At 46.6% G+C, this 20,162-nt stretch overlaps 2 protein-coding genes across 2 annotated transcripts in view; one reads left to right on the top strand and one right to left on the bottom strand.

The window, feature by feature from the left end:
- Nucleotides 1-1,172: 1,172 nt before the first annotated feature.
- Nucleotides 1,173-8,484, bottom strand: LOC144175062 (ATPase inhibitor mai-2, mitochondrial-like). Its single transcript, XM_077704106.1, has 4 exons — nt 8,361-8,484; nt 7,904-7,949; nt 4,452-4,541; nt 1,173-1,478 (listed from the first exon to the last, which is right to left on the bottom strand). The coding sequence occupies exons 1-4, from the start codon at nt 8,417-8,419 to the stop codon at nt 1,347-1,349; spliced, it is 327 nt and encodes a 108-aa protein (XP_077560232.1). The 5' UTR covers nt 8,420-8,484; the 3' UTR covers nt 1,173-1,346.
- Nucleotides 8,485-8,652: 168 nt separating this feature from the next.
- Nucleotides 8,653-20,162, top strand: part of LOC144175061 (oxysterol-binding protein-related protein 1-like) — a 70,538-nt gene continuing 59,028 nt past the window's right edge. Inside the window, exons 1-6 of the mRNA XM_077704105.1 lie at nt 8,653-9,156; nt 10,391-10,476; nt 12,014-12,088; nt 12,911-13,022; nt 13,155-13,240; nt 18,660-18,804. Of these exons, the coding sequence (XP_077560231.1) occupies nt 8,997-9,156; nt 10,391-10,476; nt 12,014-12,088; nt 12,911-13,022; nt 13,155-13,240; nt 18,660-18,804 (664 nt within the window). The 5' untranslated portion in view covers nt 8,653-8,996. The remainder of the gene's footprint in view (nt 9,157-10,390; nt 10,477-12,013; nt 12,089-12,910; nt 13,023-13,154; nt 13,241-18,659; nt 18,805-20,162) is intronic.

Here is a 20,162-nt window from a genome sequence, read left to right on the forward strand (position 1 = left end):
TTGGTATTTTAACTGCAGACAGAAAGAAATTACGATTTGCTCAACAACTTCGCAGTTACAAAATTTCTTTAGTCTACACAGCATGAATCTGTCCTAGCCATGATGAGCCAGATAGATCCTCCGAGTCCTTGCTACTCGACCAGGAAGAATACGCTCAGCAACAAGTCACCGGTCTCGCCCTGTTGGCTTCCGTGTCCCAAGGGATCCCGGCCAATGTTTAGGGATGATGATTGGCGGCCCAGACAAAAGTCTCAACCCCATTATCTAATCGATGAATGCAAACAAAGTCCCATCTGTCTTTCCCCAGTGGCCAGTTTCGAAACACGGATGTCAAGCGAACGTGCTATCTGCTGTGCCACGGAAGTGGAAATTCTTGTATGCAAGGAGTTGGATGGCTGCACGTCTGGCGTTGCTGTGGGTGCCAGGGTTGTTAGGATGCACTGCACACTAGTTAGAGTTAGTAAGTGCACAGTTTGAAATCACTTCGATTTAAAATAGCCTGGCACCACTGTTACACTATTGTTGCTACAACAGACTGCAAGATGGGATTAGTGCATTACCTGATAGGATGGAATTGGACTGGTTTTGATAATTAAGCGAGTGTGATATTTCCGTGGGATGGAACTGGGACGATCTGGATATACAAAGAGTTGGTGGCGACTGCTCCGTGTTGCATCGGACACACTGCGAGTATAAATTGAGGGGGCACAAAGGTCTTTTCATCAAAAACTCTTAGTTATAAAAATTGGGGCGCCCATGTAGTTTTTCATTTCGATTGTAGATATAAAATTTGTTTTTGTGTAAAAAGACTAGGTACATTCGATTTTATTCGGATTTTTCTATTTGATTTTTTGACAGCGTTTGTAAAAAAACTGCTGGGGGGATGCAGCTGAACAAGGTGCCAGTGAACCGTGCACAAATCAAGGAGTGCAATAAGACTAACATTATCATTCTGTCTGGTCTGTAGCAGAAGTTTCAACCGTTCAAAGCCTGGGCCAGAAAGGCAAAAACCACATATGGCCCCCCATTTCTAATCATCATAACTACAAAAATTAACTTTTTTGGTTTAAGACCAGCGTGCCCTCTTAAAATCACTCGGATTAATTGGGCGGGCCACTACTGCCCTGGCTCGGCTGTCATGTTAGCCCGGAAAGTGAGACAGATACCACGCACAAACTTTGCAAGTTCTTTACTCCACCTTAAGCTACAAAAAGAACCTCTCTGTCTCCTGGCAGTGCCATTCACTGCCCTCGCAGAGAGCAACAGAAAAAGAAACAGAAAGAAAGCAACAGAACGGGGACATTGTGCATGTCTGGGATCAGGGCCACAGTGGCTAAGTTCCCGGCTCAGTGCTCCTTGAGCTTCTGGATCTTCTTCTTGTGCCTGTCAATCTCCTCCTGGTGCTGCTTGATCAGCTTCTCGTGCGAGGCAATCTCGTCCTCAATGTGGTTCTTCAGCATCTCCACCTGCTGGGCTTGCTGCAAGGGAAGAACAAGAGAGAGAAAAAGATGTGCCCGTTATTCCACAAAATGATTTTGGCAACAGAACCCCCCCAAGAACCCAGGAAGTCACCATCGCCATCCTATCTACGACCACTGCAGGGCTAAAGCCTCTCTCACAAATCTCCAACTATCCCGATCCTGCGCTAACTGTGACCAATTTATCCCCGCAAACTTCTTGATCTCATCTGCCCACCTAAATTTCTGCCGCCCCCTGCCACGCTTGCCTTCTCTAGGGATCCACCCTGTTGTTCTTAAAGGAGCCATGAAGAGAAAATGCAAGTTGGTTTTATTCGAAAGATTTCGTGTTTTATAGTGCCCCCAGCGCTTGTCCGGATACAAACGGTGCTTTATTCACTAAGAAATTAAACAATTTAGGTTAAAATTTTGATTTTCCCGCTCAATCGTGCGTTTTCGTGGCCCCAAGTGACATCACGGGAACCGACCGCTCTGCAGCCTAGAGTCCCTTCATTCACGCATCCGCCGTACAGGGTAGAGACACGTAACGCTGGCGCCGCCATGTTCGGTTGCTCGCTCGCCTCCGAAGCAAGTCATTGTGTCAAAACCGCGCTAAAATTATCGCCGCAACGCGGTTTACTGAAGAAGTCTGAATCATATTGTCTGTTTCGCGTTGCTAGGTCTCGTGGGAAACGAAAAGAATAACGCGTTGAGCCCGTTGGCCCAATTGCGGCGGCACGGGACCGTTCAAAGGTTGTCTCCACCCTGTAGCGGTGTTGGTTTGTTCCCGTGTTTCTTTACGTTCCGTAACCTAGATGGCGCCACCATACCGTGGCAAGCGTTTGGTTTGTTTTTGCCCGCATTTAAACCTGGCTTGTTTTTGTTCTGGGAGAAAATATTCGTTCCCTGAAACAGTGCTCGCTCGACAAATGGGGTCACGTAAGACACCGTTGCTTGCGTCAATCGGCCAGTGTCGTCTGAGACAACCCCAAGCCCCGTAGTACTGTGCAGCTAAACCAAAGCATGCTGTGCGCAGTACGAACAGCAGAACGCATCAGTACTTCTATGTTTACATGTGCTTTCGTAACTTCCACTGTTTGTCCTATCATTCCTATTGCTTTGTAAAGAATGTGCCCTAAATTTAAGCGCAAATCGCTCGTTCGTCTAGTTTGTAAGCTCTACCTAATTTGCGTCTGCTTCTGCCAGCCTCCGCCAATCGCAGAGCTTAGCCCATGTGACATCACAGGTTCTGTTGCGGGAAATGAGCTGGTGGGTCGCATGACCATTCCCGTTTTTCCTAATTATGTAGCTTATTTGAGCGAAGTTTACGTTAAAAGTGGCGTCGGTATGATTCTAACGAGACAATCTTTTGAATGAACCAAACTTGTGTTTTCTCTTCATGGCTCCTTTAATGACCACCCGCCGCGGTGGCTCAGTGGCTAAGGCGTTGCGCTGCTGAGCACGAGGTCGCGGGTTCGATTCCCGGCCGCGGCGGCCGCTTTTCTGATGGAGGCGAAAAGCAAAAACGCCCGTGTGTACGAGATTTCGGCGCACGTTAAAGATCCCCAGGTGGTCAAAATTAACCCGGAGCCCTCCACTACGGCGCGCCTCATCGCCTGCGTTGCGTCGGCGCGTTAAACCCTACAATCAATCAATCAATCAAATCAATCCTTTAATGACCAACGGTTATCTTGCCTTCGCATTACATGCCCTGCCCACGTCCATTTCTTCTTCTCAATTTCTACTAATATGTCCTTAACACGCGTTTGTTCCCTGACCCACTCCGCTCTCTTCTTGTCCCTTAACGTTACACCTGTCACATTCCGTTCCATTGCTCGCTGATTCGTCCTCGATGTAAGTTGAACCCTTTCAGTGAGCCCCAAGAAGTGGCTAAGCCCAAACTCGAGCAAAAATATAGCACCCTGCCAGAGAAATTGGAGCACAGAAGTTGTTAACGCTTAGTGAGACGGGAAGTCGTAACCTTTTTGTCTGAGGTCTGCAAAGCCTACAAGCTTTAACATTCACCGGAAAATTAAATGCTGGCTTCATTTGATGCAGTGTTCTTTTTTTCTCGCCATTCAAGAGGGTTGAACATTGGCCCTTCTGGCTGTTTGAATTTTGTATTGTGCACTGGAAACAGGTTTGGAGTACAGCTTCAACATCGGTAGTTCAGCCTTTTAACCACACCAGAATAAACGGGTTGAAAGAAACACTAAGCTTCAATATAAGCATGTTGAAATGCACACGATGCATTTGATAAGCTTAAGGGCACTGTCAAGCCCTCCATGTCCCAGTATGCAAGCTAGTGAACAGAAAAATGTGAACTCAATACCCAGATGGTGTTAGTTCCTGCTGCGTTGGACCACACAAGTGCTTTTCCCTTCTATGGGTGCTCGCGTGCAATCACGCGAGTGCAATAACATGATACAAATTACTGTGGCAGAATAACTTGCAAACATATCACTGAACTAGAATGACGGAAAATGCACGGTTACAAGAGCTTTGTGCGCTTTACCATTACAACCTCATTGGGTTGTCACGGGCAGCTGATCTAGCCCGCAGCCTCAAGGCAGCCAAGTTACTTCGAGAGACAACAGCGCTGGCAGGATGAACGTTTTGCACTGTTGAGTGCACATCAGTGACAATAGGCATGCCAACTGTTCAAACACTAGCTCAAGCACCCGACAATTTCCAACGCACACGTGTTGTAGTTGCTTGCAAACTACAGCACACGTTGACTGCAAAAAAAAAAAAACCGAACGCCGCAACTCCAAAGTTTTTTAGCCTTTCTGCTTTGAAACTAACAATCGTGCAGCCTACGAACGACATACGAGTTTTGCGATGTTCTCTGCTAATGGCGTTGAACCTCCCACGGGCTCTGGCAACACTGGGTGTGAGCTGCCCTATCACAGCCAGCATTTACGAGGGGTGCTGCTGGCTTTGCTCTCGGAATCTTAATGGCGGCTGCATCACCAACACGCTCGGGTCACTGACCAGCTTGCGGAAGTACTCCTCTTCCCGAGCTGCCTCCATCTTGCCGAAGGTGCCGCCAGCGTCACGGATGCTGCCGCCAGTGCCGCCGCCCTGAAAAGTGAAGGACACCACTGACACCCCGCTCGCTTTCGCCCTTTTTCACACGCACGCATGCAGACTTCCCCGTAGAATACTTTTTGTGCTCAAAGTTTAACTGTGTTATCTGCGTGTGCCCCGTAAGATATGCAACGTAACCCAGATGCTCCTGATTGATTGATTGTAGGGTTTAATTGCCAGTTGCCGATTGATTGCCGGTTAATTACATATACTTTGCCTCAAATGTACCTGCAGTCTTCTTTTCGCTAAACAGCGTGGAGATGTATGACAAGCGCCAGTGGCTCCCGAGTTTCGAACGCTGATGCCTATATAAACCACTTTGCTTTCGAACCCTCTGGGTTGCGCCATAACAACAGCGGCTACGCCAGAACGCCGGCTCTACTTGGGTCCAGCCGGCGAGCTACGACGACAATGCGCAGCCCTAAAGTGCTCTGCACTTAAAACAGTAGCAAGCGCAGCGGCTTTTGTGACAGCAAGGTTTAACAATTTCGTGGGCTGCCAGAGTGACCCATGAGGTTTCATCTTCCAGAATCAAGCACGCCGCACTGAAACGGCATCATGCAAGCTGTTACCCTCCAAAGCACAGCACGTCGCAATATGTAGCAATTACAAGGCAGCTCCTCGGCTGTAGCAACAAATGTGCATCTGCAGTGGTGTATTGACAGCGATCTTATCTCCTCAAGGGTCTTGTGGTTAAGTTCTAGTGGCTCTCGCTGCACGTACAAGTAGCTGCAATGCATACGCTAACAGCCTAGCACGGGTCACCTTATCTACTAGGATGAGGTCAACTCGACCTCCAGCAACCTCTAATACCCGTGCTACACGAGCATTTCAAAGGCCTTCAAGTCGAATGTCATTTGACTCAAATGACACCTTTGAGCTGCTACACGACGTTTTTCAAAGGCATTTGGTTAAAATGGCATTTGAGTCAAAGGAGCACGACAACTGACCTTTGAGAGACTCATACCCGTGCTACACGAGCGTTTGGAAGGACATTTGAGTCAAAGGGCCTTTGAAATTTCAAATGTCCTTCGAACTTGAAGGAGTTCCACCGATCTACACGACGATTTTCAAAGGCAGTTGAAAGTTTCCGCGTTCGCCCGCCATGTTTTGGTGTCGCCACTGCTGCCATGTTTCGTTCTTGGCGAAAATGTAATTTTAGAGTTAAAATGGGCAAAAAAGCAATTATTAGAGATCGAATTGATAACTATCTACAAGCGCGCACAAAACATGCATAAGGCAGCCAGTTTCTTTTTGTCTTTTTTCGCACCGCCGGTGTTGAGAGTACCAAGTTACCGGGTAATCGTAGAGCGAGTGGCAAAGAACGAAAACAAGTGAACAAGTGAAAAATTATGAAGATCTTGCACTTGAAACACAGTTTTACTTGTAAATAATTGTTTTTGTTATTACGGCTTGCAGAAACTGAGCCCGAGGGTACGACCGTTCGTGTTTCAAAGGCCTTTGAGACTCTCAAAGGTCAGTTGTCATGCTCCTTTGACTCAAATGGCATTTCAGTCAAAGGCCTTTGAAAAACGTCGTGTAGCAGCTCAAAGGTGTCATTTGAGTCAAATGACATTCGACTCGAAGGCCTTCGAAACGCTCGTGTAGCACGGGTATCAAAGACCTTTGAAACGCAAACGGTCGTACCCTCGGGCTAAGTTTCTGCAAGCCCTAATAACAAACAATTATTTACGAGTAAACCTCGCTGTTTGAAGTGCAAGATCTTCACAATTTTTCGCTTGTTTTCATTCGTTGTCACTCGCTCTGCGATTATGAAGAAACTTAATACTCTCAATACCGGCGGTGCGAAAAAAGACAAACAGAAACTGGCTGCATTGTGCATGTTCTGTGCGCGCTTGTAGAGAGTTATCAATTTGATCACGAATAATTGCTTTGTTGCCTATTTTAACTCTAAAACTAAATTTTCAACAAGAACGAAACATGGCGGGCAAACGCGGAAACTTTCAACTGCCTTTGAGAATGGTCATGTAGATTGACTGAACTCCTTCCAGTTCAAATGACATTTGAAATTTCGAAGGTCATTCGACTGAAATGTCCTTCCAAACGCTCGTGTAGCACAGGTATAATACCCGTGCTACACGAGCGTTTGGAAGGACATTTCAGTCGAAGGACCTTCGAAATTTCAAATGCCATTCGAACTGGAAGGACATGGTGACTAAACAGCGCAGAAGACGAAACACAGAGAAGAGCAAAAACAGGACGAGCGCTCGTCCTGTTTTTGCTCTTCTCTGTGTTTCGTCTTCTGCGCTGTTTAGTCACCATGTCGCAACACCAACTCGCCCAACTTTCCATCCTGCTGCAGAACTGGAAGGAGTTTCGCCGATCTACACGGCGATTCTCAAAGGCAGTTGAAAGTTTCCGCATTCGCCCGCCATGTTTTGGTGTCGCCACTGCTGCCATGTTTCGTTCTTGGAGAAAATGTAATTTTAGAGTTAAAATGGGCAAAAAAGTAATTATTAGAGACCAAATTGATAACTATCTACAAGCGTGAACAAAACATGCACAAGGCAGCTAGCTTCGTTTTGTCTTTTTCCGCACCGCCGGTGTTGAGAGTATTAAGTCACCTCGTAATCGTAGGGCGAGTGGCAAAGAACGAAAACAAGCGAACAAGTGAAAAATTATTAAGATCTTGCACTCCAAACACAAAGTTTTTCTCGGAAATAATTGGTTTTGTTATTACGGCTTGCAGAAACTGAGCCAGAGGGTACGACCGTTCGTGTTTCAAAGGCCTTTGAGTCTCTCAAAGGTCAGTTGTCGTGCTCCTTTGACTCAAATGGCATTTGAACCAAAGGCCTTTGAAAAACGTCGTGTAGCAGCTCAAAGGTGTCATTTGAGTCAAAGGACATTCGACTCAAAGGCCTTCGAAACGCTCGTGTAGCACGGGTATAATACAGATGGCACGGAACAATGTTGTTGGCCTCAATGCATACACGCCGGATTTGGCTGCAGTTTTGCCTTGTTCGCTTAGTGCTGTGTGGGTGGTGCCACTTTATTATAAAACTGCTACAAAGACCACAGCCTACAGCGGACAAATTTTTTTTGTGTGTGTGTGGTTTCGACAGACCTTGATGCGCTATCACATGACAACTTTTGCTGGTGGTCATTGGATTATGCGAAGAGAAGCAACTCGTCCGAACGAGTTTTTACAGGACACAGAACTCGGTGACAAGTGGTAATTTATGAAGGCCAGATGAACACATTCACGCCGTGCTGCGTAGGAAAAAAAAACACACTTTTTGAAAAATTCCGCCTGTTTGCTGGTGTAAACTTCAACTAAACTCGTGTTTTACTGTTGATTCGTTGATTCCGATCACCGTTCAATTATGTATGCATACCTTGCCGGAACCACTGCCCCATTCACTGGACCAGAAACGTGCTTGGCTGAAAAAATACACGAAAGGAAAAATTACAATTCCTCATCACAGACGCCGAAACACGAAATCGATGTGATATCGACACGCCGCACATTGCAGTAAGGACTCCAGTGTTTAAAAAACCTTTACGTCAACAATTTAACGTGTATCAAACAAACCATCGTAACTAGTTCATGCCACATTATACTACGAATATACGATGCTACGCATGACAGTACAGACTTGAGAAGTACGCATTTCATGTGCACGCATTACATGTTGACCCTTTCCTCCGGCTAGGTCGTCTAGGGCTACAGTGCTGTTTACTCCAACTCTTGCATGCGGCGCTGAAAAAGCTAAGTATGCGAATTACTTGTTCAGTACGTAACCTCTAACCTTTACACATATGCAGGGACAAAAATCGCATAATCTGAATTACCTCAAGCACGGCAGGAGCTTGAAATTTCTCACCACCCGGCTGCACTGCTGCAACGCCATTTTCTCACTGATCTGAAAGCGGCGAAAGTGGGAAAGTGCGGAGAGCTGCTGCACTGCTGTAACCGCAAGCCAAGCGCAAGCCCTTGAACTGAACAAAAATAATATTATGCTTTTACATATAAAACAAATGTGTTTGTGCATGTTATTTTTTTTAACTTTCACTTTTTGAGCTGCCTGAACAACTTTTAGTAAAGTTTTACTGGGAAACTGCGGAATGCGACATACGAGTAAATCAGCACACGATTTTTTTGACAACATTCTGACACGTGATTGGAGCTGTCTGTGGCGTGCAAGTTGCAACATACGAGGCGCGATTAACCGTATCAGTGAACCTAGCGCACCTAGAAGAGTTACTACTTCCACGTTTATCTCAATAATGCGGCGGTTAAAACGCGTTGTAGTACTACGCGCGTAACGCGTGGTAGTGTCTTGCTGTTGCTGTGGTGGTGTCTGTTGGAGGAGGCGGTGCTTTCTGAAGGAGGCGTTGTGTGTGCGCTTGACGTAGTATCACGAAGATCTGCTACGTGCCCGCCGAGGGAACAGAACGTCGTGTGGCGTCTACTCCAGCCTCCCGATCATGAACGTTCTTTCGGACGACGAAGATGCGGGGAGTGTTGTGGAGCTGTCTCCAGAGGATGAGTTATTGCAGGCCGCAAGATCGGGATCGTACACGGTTGTCGAGAACCTCCTGAACAATGCTGCGGCGAACAAGGTCGCCCCGAACGTCGATTGCAAAGGCGAGTGTCGTTGGTCTCTTGCCTGCTTGCCAGCTGGCCGTGAGTCACGATCGCGAGCCGCTTGCGCTGGCTGTTTGCCGTGTTGTCATGCTCGGTTGGCCCTGAGACAAATATGTAATCGATTCAGCCGTGAAAGAAAAGAGGGCCGTGGATGAAGTTCCGCCCAGACGGAGCACCTGACTGCTACCTCACGGTGTCTCTCTTGGTTTTTACCCAGCCGGACAAACTGCTCATTGACTAGCCAAAGTTACTGTCAATTGTTGAGTACTATCAACAATTTAAAATAGAATGGATAGAAATTTAGTATGACCAGTATTTAATCAATTATTTAATCAGATAGAATACAGCTCTAGCGATGGCTGCGTCAACCGTTGCTTCATTGAGCGGTGGTGGTCCGGTTGGTTGGGTAAGAATCAAGACAATCTGCTCTCACGGAATGCTAGCCATGACCACACAATAAAAGAGGGGGGGGGGGGGGGGGGCTGCAGACGTTCTCCTGGGGGCATAACGCCAACGAGAGGAGAAGATAACCACTACACTAAAAACCACTGTGCCCGAGGGTGTTAGACCAGCAGTATCTGGCAGCTTTCGTTTCGCCTGGACTGCACTTTAGCACTCCTTATCGTTCCGTCAGGACGGAACGTTAGACACTGTCAAGAAACAAACCGCAGTGTGAAAACATGTTCAGCTTGCGTGCGTGGGCGTCGCTCTGTTGACACTTGTACAGTCTTCCACAATTTTGCTTGGAACACCGTCTCGTAGTAATGCTATCTGCTACCTAGACATCAGGTGCTACTGTGGAGTCCACCATGTTCCCTAAAGGCCCGTTCACACTTGCGATGCAAGTGAGCGAAAGCGGCAAAAATTCCATCACTTTGTCGCACGATGATTGTTTTTGTTGAATGTTCGGGACCAGTTTTCATCGCGCGACAGAATTCCCGTCGCTTCTGCTCGTTTTCGTCGCAAGTGTGAACAAGCCTTAAGCAAAAACTTGATTGGTGCGCCTGATAGATGTATGGGAAACTCTCGAACACTTGGAAGAGGAGAGTTGCACATTTCCCATTGAGGCTGGTATCTTTGTCCCAACAACACAGAGCAATGTCACAATAAGCCTCTCAGCGGGAACAATGAGGCAGATGTTTTCTAAAGATTATTCACTGTTTCACCTTTTTCAGTCAGCGGTGGCAATGAAGTAGGTGTTTTCTGAAGATTATTCACTGCTTCTCTTTTCCAGGAACACAGAAGGCCAACTTAGGCTGGACACCCCTACACCTGGCCTGCTACTTTGGACACTTCGATGTGGCCGAGCTTCTCCTCGAGGTTGGTATGGGCATGGGACGTCATGGTAGAGGCAAAGGAAGTTTCATTCGAAATCGTAATATTGCGACCACAGAGCTTAGCTGAGGGCGAATGATTTCCGCCTAAATGACTCGTGTTTCTTACATTGTACATGCACGAATTGCCGTATTGTTTACGCATCACAACAGCAAGCATATGGTACAGCCACAACATTATATCATCTAGTGTTTTTCGGCTTTCTCAATCAGACTTGACATACTTTGAAGGGGACATTTTTAAATTTCTGTCTAGCTTCTAGAATGGCAACTGTAAACGCCTATGACGATTGCTACTGTGCATGGTTACACGTGACGATGTTTTGACTCATAGAGCACGGATGAACCATCGTACACTTGGCACCCAGTGTGTCTTGTTTGTTATTTGTCCATGCATGATTGCTGCGAAAAAATTTGTTCTCCATCTTTGGGCCATTCAACACAATTTAAGAACACAGTACTTTTGGGCCGTAACAGCAATTCACGAAGACGAAAAATTATAAAAGTGGGCTCTGTTTCCTGGAAAGTTCAGCAAGTGCGTCAGTACGCCTTCCTCGAGGCTCTTGAAAAACAAATTTGAATGCTCCACAGTGCATTGTTTATTGTTCAAGCGCAATACAGGAAGAAGTCCCAATGTTCCAAGAACTGTTCAGTGGACCTCCCATGAAAAGTTGTCAAGCACTGTTACACGGGAAAAGCAGCGGCGATTATACACTACTGAATAAAGCAACCTCGTTAGTACGAAAAAATAATTCGTAGACAAATTAGCTTGCGCACTGTACAAAAGTAATACGTCACAAGAAATTTTGATCAATACAATCATCAACATTACCCAGAGCATAATTCAGAGGTTAGCTGCCAACTCAAAGCTGATGCAAAAACTGCGTACAAGTAAGCATAATAAAGTAATGACAAATCACTCAGGAACTATGAAAACAAATGAAATTTGAGAACTCCTGTGAAATTGTCAATCGTCTCTAATAAGAGTGTAATGAAATATTGTTTCACCCTTTGACTGAACTGTGCTGACGTGTGAACAGATTTTAGATGGCTAGGAAGGTGATTCCATATTGAAATGCCCATGAAGTAACCGTAAATTGACCATTTGACCATAGTTTGGTGTGGCTTTGAATAGTAAAACATTGTTACTTCTGGAAAACCACGAGTTATTGTAGTTAAGTAGAGCAATGGCTGTCAAGGTAAAGTGCTTGAAGGTAAAGCACGATTTAGTCGTAAATACGCATAATTTATGTTTCTACATTTTGTGTTTGCGCTCCTGTGTTTTAATTGAATAAGAAAACACCGGGAACCTTCTATCATAATAACTTACTTATGTTGGAAGGACCTCGAAAAGGAGCCTTTTCATATCGGCCGTCCTGTGTTATTATATTGAGCCATTTCTGACTGACTGTGTTAGTGTTGTCTGCCCTTGATTGGCATAATCGGGGGTTATTGCTTTATGGCAATGGCGAGTCAGGCGTTTGTCTTGAGTGTCTTCAGCAGAACGTTGCCCGAACATGCAGCACGGCGCTTATGTGGACGTCATCAACCGCGAGGGGGACACTCCTCTGCACAAGGCTGCCTACACGGGACGAGAGGTAGGCATTGGTGGAACACCGGCAGTGTGACCCCAGTGTAGTTCTGGCGCAGTATATTTCTGGAGTACTGTATTTATTTGATTATAAGGCGGTCATGATTATAAGGCGAGGGTGCAGTTTGGAGAGTACAAAAATTTGCCATATGTATATATATACTGAGTTTCAAATATAAGGCGGGGTGAGACTTTGAGAGTATGGATTTTGGAAAAAAAAAACTTTTCTTATATTTGAATAAGTACAGCAGTTCTTGTGCGGAGTAGTTATCATACTCTGACAATAGGAACTTTGAGACAAACGAGTACAAGAGTTCTCCATCTTTGTTTGGATTTGCTCCAACTATTCTACTCATGAGCAAAGTGCCATTTAATTTCACCAATTTAACAAAACTTGTTGGGGAGCTAGTTGGTACATACTTAAAGAAAGAAGAAAACGTGATGCAAACTAGACGTGGAAAAAAAAGACAACGTAAGACAGAAACGCGGCGCAAAGTAGACGTGGATGAAGAAGACAAGATAAGACAGATACATCTGTCTTACCTTGTCTTCTTTGCCCACGTCTACTTTGCACTACGTTTTCTTCTTTCTTTAAGTAATTTCACCAAGCTTTAAGTAGCTTTTTGTTATGTCGTTACTTGTTGAACATAGAGCAGTCGGAAGAGCATCACAACTATGTCTTGGCTGCAATATTTCGAAAATGCGCCGCGAAAAAATTCCTGATGTGACCCCTGAACTGTAAAGATCTGTTACCCCAGTGACTAACGGTATCGCCTCCAACGATGCCTTTGTGGCTGCTCTTAAGCCCGAAACTCTGCTTTGCTTGCAGGGACTGGTGATGCTGCTTCTGAAGCACAATGCCGACGTCTTCATCATCAACTGCGAAGGGCAGTCTCCACGGCAGGTGGCCAAGGATGAAGACATCAAGCGTATTTTGGAAGGTTGGTTGGGTTTCCGCGCAAAGCTGGTCAAACCGTTGCAACCGGGACTACCAACTCTATTGCTTTAGGCGGTGCTATTTTTCTAAACTGTGACCACTTGTTTTTTTTTTTTTTTGGCACTGTTTTTTGCAGCTGCTGAGATGGCTGATGCGAGGAAGAAAGCAGACAGCCTCTTTGCTGCGGCCAAAGAGGGAAACGTGCCGGCCATACAAAGCCTGGTATGTGTGAAAATGTGTCGTGTTATGATGAGCCACGTTTGACGAGATTTTAAGAGTGCTTCACGTACCGTATTCTCGCGCGCATAACCCGCACCAAAAATGCGATAATTTCAGTGGAAAAGTAGGGGTGGGGATAATAGGTGGGGTTTTTCGTTTAGTGCAGCTTCACGGCGATGCGTGTTGTGCGGTGAAGCTGCACGGCGTGCTGTGCCGGGAAGACGACCTTGTGTACAACAGTGAGGACTGCGGCTCAAATGATAGCTCTAGCGAGAGCAGTGACACTCAGTGAATTGTGACTTTCGCCTTTCAGTCAGTGTACTCTACTCGCTAAATATACTCATTTTCTGTGTACATAGTATGTGATGTGTTGCTTGGGCTTGGTGCGGCAACCCGCTGCGGTGGCTCAGTGGCTAAGGCGTTGCGCTGCTGAGCACGAGGTCGCGGGTTCGATTCCCGGCCACGGCGGCCGCTTTTCTGATGGAGGCGAAAAGCAAAAACGCCCGTGTGTACGAGATTTCGGCGCACGATAAAGATCCCCAGGTGGTCAAAATTAATCCGGAGCCCTCCACTACGGCGCGCCTCATTGCCTGCGTTGCGTCGGCGCGTTAAACCCTACAATCAATCAAATCTTGGTGCAGCATTTTCTGTATGAAATGTGTAAACAATACACGAGGGTTTTTTTTTTTTTTTTCCCTTCTTTTTCGGTGGGATGAAAGTGGGGGTGCAGATTATATGCAGGGGCAGGTTATACCACTGTCACATGGGCTCTTTCAATCGTGATTGAGTCAATCTGGATCGAGCTCAATCCGGATTGGGCGCTGCTACACGGCAGTTTCAATCGTGATCGAGCCCGATCCCACTCGAACTCAATCCTGGTTTCTCAAGCACGATTGGACGAAAGCGGTGGTACTCTCTTCCCCGCTGACCAATGGCGCAGAAGTTGAAAACTTCAACTAACACCACAAATTGTGTCACATAACTTCACCCAGATAAACACGCGGTAACATTTATACGCCTCGAGCGCTGCCTGTAGGGGCGCCACTGAAATCCCCCTAGCGGCCCGTTCCGAAAGCAGTCGCGGGAGTCGCCGGCCCGCTCACCACTGTCGCCGTTGCTTTTGAGGCACGTTCGCGGCTGATATTTTCCGTTTGAATGTGTTGGAAATACATATTTCTGTTTGCAAATGTGGTGTATATACGAAAGTGTAAATGCATCTGACACGATCTTACTGTGGTACATTCGGTCCGCATGAGCGCCAGGTGTGTGTCACAAGCAGGCGTCACGAAACCGGCATATATGCATGGAGCTTATTTTAATTCCACTGCCCTGAAACTTACTTACAGTACCTCCGTAAGCAGCGTTCGTTCAGATGCTCATGCTACGGCTATACAGTGCGATGTAAATCGGTTTCGCGTGCTTTCATAATCTAGTGGAGCACTCATAACTGACATCCCGCCAGTTGCGCTTCATATCTCGGATATTGATCGCTACCCTGAACAAGCCAATTTGGCATAAATTTCACGGACGTTCTACGCAATAAGTATGATGGATAATGCAAAATTACGTGCGGGAGTCAGCACAAAGAATTTACGGCTGGGTCGTCTTGTCGCGAGGTGAGCTTTCCCAAACAGTCATTGGTTACATATATCCTCCGCTTATATCCGCGGCCGTGACTAAACGCTTCTTCGAAACATCATCAAATGACACAGGGAGCCTGCAGAATTTAGCACGAAAGAGAAATAAGAGGGCCTTATCAGATACCACACTCTTTTAAGGACACCTTTAATCGCTTGTGAACTTCCTTTCTGTATACTTCAAAAAATGTGTCCGCTGATTGATCAGCTGTTCGTTAAAGTCGAAAAACAAAATATAGGTGAACGTGCAGCTTGTGTGTGATTACTACACGGCTATTCCTTGATTTCGCTCCGCATTTGAACATAACGATCATTAAGTGCCCCCCTCCTCCCCCTCCCTGTCTTGGAAAAATATCAGTGCATTTCGCATCTAGTTTGGTCTAGTGAGTTCAACCTTTCTTAAGGTAAGACGAACGTCTCTAGGATTTCCGAAGCTGCACTGGGTTTTTTCATTCCCTCACGAGCTATTACTTTTGGTCTCCTCGATTTGGCTACACTTTCTGCACCAGTGGAGGCGGTGCAGCACTCTCGCACTCGATTTGCCAGTGCAGCTAGCGCCATCTGCACTTCGGCCCTCAATTTGACGCTGTGCTGCATGAGTTCTTCTACACTTCTTCACTAGCCTGTGTGCGAGTTCTCGTCTCGTGCAAGGTGCAGTGTGCTTTGGCACGTTCTGTGGTGCGCATCGTAGCAGACGGCTCCAGCATGATACGTGTGTCAGTAAACGGAGTAGAAACAACAGCGTTTCCCGTTTTAGACAAGGATGGTCGTCACGTGCAACAAGATACTGCATTTGTGTACGAAACACAAGGTGAGTGCAGGGGGACGCCATTTCGGGGAAAAAAAAAAAAAACAACAAGCGCGGAAACACGGATTGCAGCAGACAACGTTTGTGCACTTTTGCCCTCGATTCAGCCGCTGCATGGAAAGCGCGAGTGTACGGTTGCACTCGCACTGAAAGAACGGGCGCTGCACTTGCACGACACTTTTGTGAACTAGTGCAGAAAGTGTAGCCAAATCGAGGAGACCTATTGCTTCCAGACTTGGGCAGACCATTTGTTTTTCCGTGGTTTCATTAACGCTCTTTGGTCCACGCTATCAGGCGGGAGTGGGCAGGTATTTAAAGGGACACTGAAGTGAATTTGTCAAGCTCCCGTTTTTGCTTGCACTGCGTAGACTGGCTCAAATTAGCACACTTTTCATCATTTATCCGGTTGACAAGTCGGTAATTATTTTACAAAGCGCGAAAGAAGAAAAACTACCATGCGCGGTTTGCAGCGGCCGCGCCAACTAAAGGCTGTGAAGACGGGAGGAGACTCACCATGACTGGACGATGCCCAAGTTTAGCAACCAAACAAGTTTCGGTTTCGGTTCTGTAAAACAACGTGCTTGACATCCGACGGCATCGTTGGATGGGCATTCTCAATACCTCAGTAATCGTCGTCCCGCGCTTCTGCCATGTTCTCGGCTGTAAAATGCATAAGATAGGCCTCCCAGGATGGCTTGGAATCGTAGCAATCACTAGCTGTGGCCTGCGCAGTGGATGAACGCCTTCCGCGTCCCCGCAGACGCTCAAATGCCATGCACTTTTCTCCCATATTTGGAGCTTGCCTCACTCATGCCTGTATTGTAAAAAGCGTGTTCGCACTAGGCCAAGGGTCTGTGGATTCTGGCCTGTGCCCACAGCCCGCAAGCAGTTGGTGCTTATGGCAACAGCACGCCAACGAGAACTCGCTAGCGCGCGAGTGTCAGCCTGCGGACGTTCTGGGAACTAATTCTTGGAGCAATGAACGTTGCGGCCCAAAAAAAGGTGAACTCGGCACGGAAAACATCGGTGGAAAACGAAAAAGTTAACTTATGAAAAAAAAAAAGAATGTACCCACGAAGATTCGAACTCGTGACTTGCAAAACACTGGCAATGACATACCTATAGTGCTCCAGACCACTCGGCCACGGGCGAGCGCTAGCGACCATGGAAATATAAGGTATATAATGTATAACCAATTTACCCTTTTGTTTCGTTTTAGCATTTCAAGCAGCTTAGGCAACTATTTGTTGTATTGCGCTCGTGCAGTAAGTGTCACCCAAGTTTCCACAATATCTCGCATCTAGCAATTGCATTTCTTAGACGGAAAAGCGTTCGCAGATGCGTAGTCGTGCTGCTGACCGCTATGCTTGTTCGCCCAGCGCAAGAAAGTGCTTCCCGCACCCTAGTTTTACGCTGTACGGTAAAAATATCAGTTGATTTTATTTCCTTAGTACCTATATTGACTTCGCTGACTATTCTCCCTCCTTCAAGAGGCCTTATATTTTCCTACTGGCGCACCAGTTAGCGAAGCGTCACATGTGCGCTTGTGCAGCGCTTGTGTGAAGCGACCTTGACTTGGAGCTAGATACAGCGTACAAACTAACGAAGTAAAGAAAGGCACATTCTTCCATTCACAAACATGTCCTGGCTTCGTTTCAACTGAGCGAACGAATTGCGACGACCCGTCGGCGACCGGCGGACGAAACGCTGGGCCGACTGACTCTGTCTGAAGCCGGGGGAGCCGTGCAGTAGCGCAGCCAATTGCCAGCTCATCTCCTCCCGACGTCACAGGTAAACGCCACAGAAAATAGGCGAAGGTGCAGAGAGGAGGACAGCATTTTCAAATTGATTTTTCTACTAAGTAAATTCGCGTAAACGCGCTCAGAGGGGTCGAAACAGGGCCTAGGGACTCCGGACTACAATTTGCGCTCGTAATCCCGCAATGTTTACAAATCACTTCAGTGTCCCTTTAATGACCCACAGACTTGGAATATACTTAACATGCTCGCGTGGCCTCTGCTTCTATTAAAGGCACAAGGTATTGTCACGTATTAGGTAATAACCTCTCCGAATGATATTTTTCTACGAGGTATACATTCAAAATAAGGCCGAATTCTTTGTCCGCGCTGCAAAACGAAACCTACCTCTCACTGTGCCAATATCAGGTCTAACCGAGGTGTCAATAAAATTCACTAGCGCCGGAGATATTCGGAGGTGACAGTGATGATACATATGCCGCTGCCGTTGCCGACGCCCGTAAGAGCGGCAAAGAAGCGCGCAGTACAGCCTCCCCGGTTAGCTCTTGTTGGCGTTCGAGCACTCTAATCAGGATGCAGCTGTTTTTTGAAGTGCCCCAAACGTACTATTTGCTTACAGACATCACCATAACAAGTTGTTTAGGGCGCGGAAAGGCAAAAAGAAGCGAAAGAGAACCAAAAGACTGCATGAGCCGCTATCAGCTGCGCAGCAGACATCCCATAAGCACCGCGGAAAAGTGGCGGCAGGCGGCGCAGCGATTGCGAAGCTCGAGGCGTATATAGCTCTGTATAACTACGACCGAGCAAAGTTACCAGATGCCGGTCGCGAAGTACATTCTTAGTGCCATCTGGCGTACGCAACGGCAAGCTGTGTAACTTTTCAGTCAGGATTGAAACGTGCCATGTAGCAGCGGCGATGCGTCAAGCGCGCTCGAAAAGTCAATCGTGCTTCGCTTCAATCCGGATTGAAAGTGCCCGTGTGACAGGGGTATTATGCATGCATGCGAAAATACGGCAATCGGGAAACTCTCGGGTCATTTATTGATCCTTGCTTGCAGAAAGCACAGTAAAATCTTGCTTAGTTGAGCCCCGTGAATTTGGTAATAGGAATAATAACTTTCGTGTGAAGGCGGCATCTTTCATGCCAACTTCGTTAAGTTGCTCTTTATTTATTTTTTTTTGTTTTTCTTCTTTTCCCCTCAATTCCAATGCCTGAGCAGCTCCGCAGAAGGCATCCACCGAGCATCAACAGCGTTGACGGCTTCGGCAACACCGCGCTTCACTGTGCGGCGTACTGCGACAACAAGCAGGTGGCGGTCTTTCTACTTCAGTGTGGCATAGACTCCACCATCCGCAATCACAAAGGTAGGCCTACCGGTCTTGTCAGTCAACACTCCTCCAAGTTTCAGGGGTTGGGGGATCTGCGGGCTAACGGCGCTAACTTCTCACATCTGTAATTTTTGATCTTGCATGTGTCTCCTGATCTGAAACAAAGTGCTTCATGAAGTGGAGTCCTATCACAATCCAGCATCTATAGTAGTAACCTTGAAATGGAGTGTAATTTCCTTGAATAGGGGCTCAACAGGTATCACAAAATCCTGCCGGCCAGCTCACCAGAGAAGGGCAGTGAGTCTGGGATTAGCGTGGTGATGGATTATCATCCAATGCACTGCTGGCCACTGCTGATAGTGTTTGCTAAAAAAAAAAAGAGCGAAAATCGTGCCCAGCAACGGCGAGTGTTTTTTTTTTGTGTGTGTGTGGCAGGGCATCTCTGGGCATTTCATGGTAAGGGTTTTGTGTTGTTTTAAAGACGATAGTCTTTCTTAGGATACTTGAATGGGAAAATTTTGGTCTGTCTGTAACTCGATTCAGCCACTTGGCCAAAGTGGAACAGAAGCTGCGCAATAGTCCTATATACCTGCAGACAAATCTAATCGTCCAGGTCCGGTGGCAATGTTCATACTTGTCAACATTGTTGAATAAGAACAAGACATTACGCGAATATGAGGCAGAAAGTCAATACACAAAGGATGTTTCCAGTCTTCCTTTATGGATGCTTGATTTTTGTGATAGCAAATGAAATATACTATGTCCACTGCAGAAAAAAAAAAATTCACTCTGTCGTCTGCTGTCGCCCGCGCCGCTATAACTTCTGGCAGCATCTTAAGAAGTCAAACGGCAACTGTTACAAAAGGTTCCACTAGATAGGTTCCATGTTCCACTTGGAACACACGTGAAGTAAAGAAACGTGGTTCTATAAACGTTGAAGTAGTGCGCCTCAATTCACGCACGTCTCTGCCGTACGGCAGTGCTGGCATCGAGGCACCTTTCCTGGAACAGGGGAACGTGGTAAATTTAAATTGAATTGAGCAAACCTCTAGCGTGTTTGTCTTGGGAGGAGTGTGACAGGAGAGAAACAGCATGAAAGGTGAGTGGGAAAGCGAAGGGAGGCATTTACTTCGCAAGTGTCGACGAAAGACCACTATCTTTCGTTGGCAGTTGCGACGAAAGGAGCAGATACACGGCCAATTTTTTGTGGGAAGTTCTGTTCATTAGCAGTTCTGATTGCTGTGAATCTTCACCTACAAGATCTAGCCACTTCCAAACGCTGAAATGCCCGAGTGATTGTCATTAACAAGGAAAGTCCGTAGTGTTTGAGAAACTTATGTTGCAGTTGATGTCAGTGTCCACCTTCGTGTACAAGTTTCAGAGCACCGCACTCT

This window comes from Haemaphysalis longicornis, unplaced genomic scaffold, assembly GCF_048455015.1.
Source record: "Haemaphysalis longicornis isolate Haplotype H1 unplaced genomic scaffold, Haemaphysalis longicornis Haplotype H1 scaffold_3, whole genome shotgun sequence".
NCBI lineage: Eukaryota > Metazoa > Arthropoda > Arachnida > Ixodida > Ixodidae > Haemaphysalis > Haemaphysalis longicornis.

What these genes read in the sequence shown, in the direction of transcription:
- LOC144175062 (XM_077704106.1), bottom strand. Translation starts at nt 8,419, where the DNA reads ATGGCGTTGCAGCAGTGCAGCCGGGTGGTGAGAAATTTCAAGCTCCTG. An exon ending in AAGCTCCTGCCGTGCTTGAG is followed by an intron (nt 7,950 to 8,360) that starts GTAATTCAGATT and finishes GTATTTTTTCAG; the next exon opens with CCAAGCACGTTTCTGGTCCA. An exon ending in GGGGCAGTGGTTCCGGCAAG is followed by an intron (nt 4,542 to 7,903) that starts GTATGCATACAT and finishes TTCACTTTTCAG; the next exon opens with GGCGGCGGCACTGGCGGCAG.